The 3872-nt window shown below is 35.2% G+C and overlaps 1 protein-coding gene across 1 annotated transcript; it reads left to right on the top strand.

The window, feature by feature from the left end:
- The first annotated feature begins 663 nt into the window (after positions 1-663).
- LOC118058055 (mediator of RNA polymerase II transcription subunit 15a) lies at positions 664-2905 on the top strand. The gene is made up of 4 exons (XM_035070776.2): positions 664-686; positions 1792-1903; positions 2314-2416; positions 2739-2905. Exons 2-4 carry the CDS (start codon positions 1793-1795, stop codon positions 2888-2890), a joined length of 366 nt encoding a protein of 121 aa, XP_034926667.1. The 5' UTR covers positions 664-686; position 1792; the 3' UTR covers positions 2891-2905.
- Positions 2906-3872: the final 967 nt, after the last annotated feature.

Here is a 3872-nt window from a genome sequence, read left to right as displayed (position 1 = left end):
AGAAATAGTGTATACTTCTTTTGAATGAAGTGTAGGAGTTTAGCTCATGTTTGCTAGAAAATTGACAAAAGCAGAGAAAGAAATATTTTTTCGAAACCCTGTTTGAGCTTTTTTCTGCTCTCTTTATCCTTCCTCTTTGCTGCCAAAATCATCATGTTTTCTTAGATTGATCAGGAGTCTTCATAATGCTAAATTTGTTCCTTCTTATCTGGTCTTTAAGGTTGGATAAATCCATCAGAATTTGCACTAAAAAAAAAAAAATGGTTCTGCTGCTATCACAATTTTTTGTTCCAACTTAGGCTCTGATTCTGACTTGATTTCATACGATATCTGACCATCCTAGCTATATTCTGTCACTCATGACATATTGAAAAATTGACCTACCTTTATTGGTTCCTAGGAATCACTATTCTTAGGGCAGACTCTCAGTCACATTTTGATACTCGGCATTGTCAGATCAAGAACATTTTTGTCCATCTACATTACTACCAGATTTTGTTCTCTAAAACCATTTATCTCACTTCGACTACTTCAAAGTTGTAGTCCTAGACGCGTAGATAAATTTGGGCTTTCTAATCGCTTGATTTCAATATCACAAGCTCAAGATATTCTTGTTTGAATATCTAATATGAAAGTAGAGAATTCTGCCGCGAGAAGGATTCACGGCAAAGAATAGTCAACAAAATGTAAGTATCTGTTTCCTAATATGTGCAAGTGCTGCAAAATAGTAAATCTTGTATTTAAATGAAAGAAAAAGAGAAGGGCAAAAGGTTAATTAAAATCAGCAGGACTGCCATGAGGCAACCTCAAGTATCATACACCTCTGTTTCTGTCTTTTTCATTTTTCACGTGTTTCTCACAAGAAGTGAACTTGAGGGAATAAAAAGTGCTGGGAACTAATTTTTGTTGGAACTTCTTGTGTAACATATTCTTTTGATGATGACCTCTAGGATGGCTGCATGAAGCTTGTCCGCTTTAAATTTCAAGGTTAATCTATTGCTATGAGCATTGGTGTTTCAATTTCAACCTTGAGTTGCAACTGAACTTAAATGAATATTGTGTTGGATTTGAGCCTTCTATTTGCTTTAACTTCTACAGGGTTGAAATGATAGTACAAAAGCAGCTGACAAAAATCATTAGCTACAATAGTGCATGGTTTCCTAGTTTCTCAGTATAAAGTTGAATGTTTTGGTGATATCTCTACATCCAAATTCATATAGAAAGCTACTGTTGGCACTTGCAGTAGTCAATGAGCACTGTAGAGTATATATTGCAAAGTGAGATAAGGTTAACTCATTGTATTTTCATCAATTAAAAGGATTTCTCTTCTTTTCTTTGTCAATTACAGTGCATGTATAAAGGTTTTCTTATTCAGAGTAAATTCTATTGTAATGTTTTCACAAAGTTCCCCTGGTTGCAACTAATTCATTTGTATATCTTGGAGCATAGCCATAGCCATAAATGGAAGGTTCTTCCAGTTCAAGAAAATTAACCATGAAGCTCGTAACTAGAATTTTAGACAGAAGGGTGGCCAAGTGAACTCCTATACCCTGTACCTCTGGAATAATACGGGGAAAGGAAGTAAAAATAGATGTCTGTATGTTGATGCCATATATTACTTGATCGACACTCGGCTATATCATTATTTGTTTTTACTTTTTGCTAATGATTCCGTTGTATCCATTTCTGATATTGGTGTGGTGTATGAGTTCACGGTTCTTTCTCACTGCTGCTAACTTCTCTATACCTGCCTTGTCATTAAAAACTAAATGTAATGTTTTACATGTGTAGAATGGAGACATTAAAGAGGCATCTTCCGTTTTCTGGTCAAGAGGGATTACAAGAACTCAAGAAAATTGCCGTACGGTTTGAGGAAAAGATTTATACTGCCGCTACCAATCAGGTATTCGGCTAATGCTAGGTTCAATAATTTCGATATTCTCTAGACATGAATATACACATGCATAAGTTTGTGGATTTATGCATGTACACATGTGTGTGTAGTGTGTCCACACTTCCTCACTGGTCATTTTGTAGAAGTTCTCATCTTTTCGTTAATTCTCTTGGCAAGTGTTTTATTTAGAGTGACCAAGGTCCTTTTCAAGTACAAGGGAAGTGTGCAAAATGCAAATAACGAATCAATACATAAATAATTAAATAGAAAGAGGGGACACAGAAGTATATCCTCACAAAAGATGCAAATACAGAAAGCCTAGCATATTAGAAAGAGCATATATATATCTCTTTTCCCCCTTCTCTTGTTACATGGACTGCTCAGAGATCTAATGTTTTGTTATTGATATCTGATTTCAGTCTGATTATCTGCGTAAAATATCTCTGAAGATGCTTACAATGGAGACCAAGTCTCAAAATACCATACCCACTGGCAATGGTAACAAACCCCTGGATCCAGGAGGTAATAATGCAGCCAAGCATTGAATTTCTAAACATCCTTACCTTTTGTTTTATATTTCGCATTGTTATCAAACTCTTTTACATTTTATTGCTGCATATTGCTATGTATATACCATGCTTTAATAAAAAAGTTGAGTAATTGATGAATGTTCAAAAAAATTACAGATTATTTTTGTACTTTTATGCTTTGAGGTAAAACCATCTTAATTATTTCCCTCATAACTTTACGTGTGAACTGTCATTGTTTCATTTGTTTTTCTTGCTCAATGCGATGTTTTTTTTCCTTTGACATGGTTTTCCTTTTTGCCTTTTATCTTAAACAGCATCTCATAGTATGCCGCCTCAAGTTCACAACCAAGGGCAGTCGCTCCCTATCTCATTGCCCACTAATCAGTCTCAAGCATGTCAGCAGCTATCATCTCTACAGCTACAAAGATGTGTTCCCAAGCACAAAAGAAATATTTTTTTCTTATAAAGAAAGGGAAAATACTTTAACAGCCTAACACAAATCAAGCACCCAGCCTAACCAAAACAATTGAAGAAAAAAGGTCGATCTCTCAGAAGACTTCTGCCAAACACGTAGCATGCAAGAAACACATGTAAAGAAAACCAAGTAAACTTCCTTGCAAGACACATGCCACCCTGTGCGAAACAAAGACAACACTACCTATATAAAGAATGGATAATAGAGGGCTGAAGCTAACCAAAAGACTATGCCCAAGAAACCTCATAACCATAGCAAAAAAGGCAGCCAAAGCCTCAATAAACACACACATAGCCTAACAATGCAGCTAAAAACAGAAAGACAGTCAACAAAGAGTAAGGCATCTTCCGAAGAAACAAGGAAATTTTATAACCTAAACTAAGCAGCAGGTAGAAGGCAAAAACTGAGCGTAAATATTCAGGAAGGGACAAACGAAAAAAACCAAAAAGAAAGTACAGAAAAATGCAGACTTAAATTCACAACACCTATTTTCTTTCCATTGGAACACTTTAAATAATTTATTAAATTTATAATGATCTGATTTCTACGCATATTAAAAAATCAACTTAATGATCAATTCTCTATAACTTCAGCATTACTAAAAACATCCAAACTATTAAATTATTAGTTATTTTAGTCATTTTAATAAACATTTTAGTTATGAATTCACCTAACTAAAAGAAAGCGCGGGAACACCCACCGCGCGAGAAGAAACGCGAAAAACAGAGAGGGAGCGCGGTAAAGACGGTGAAGCCACAGGACTCACACACAGTGCACCGTGTTTTAATGAGCACTCTTAGTTTTATATATATATATATATAATTCTTTCAGTTTTAGTTTGTCAGTTATGAACAGTGAAGCAGCACTAGAAAACACTTCTTTTAGTTTGTTAGCGAATCTGGAAAAGAATAAAGTCATCTGTCAAGCACTGTTCACTTTGGTCCGACATTCCTTACCTCTCCCCACCTGAGAT

The sequence above is a fragment of the Populus alba genome, chromosome 3 (assembly GCF_005239225.2).
Source record: "Populus alba chromosome 3, ASM523922v2, whole genome shotgun sequence".
Lineage (NCBI taxonomy): Eukaryota > Viridiplantae > Streptophyta > Magnoliopsida > Malpighiales > Salicaceae > Populus > Populus alba.
The sequence above is the reverse complement of the archived record's forward strand: the minus strand, read 5'-3'. Positions and strand labels throughout refer to the sequence as shown.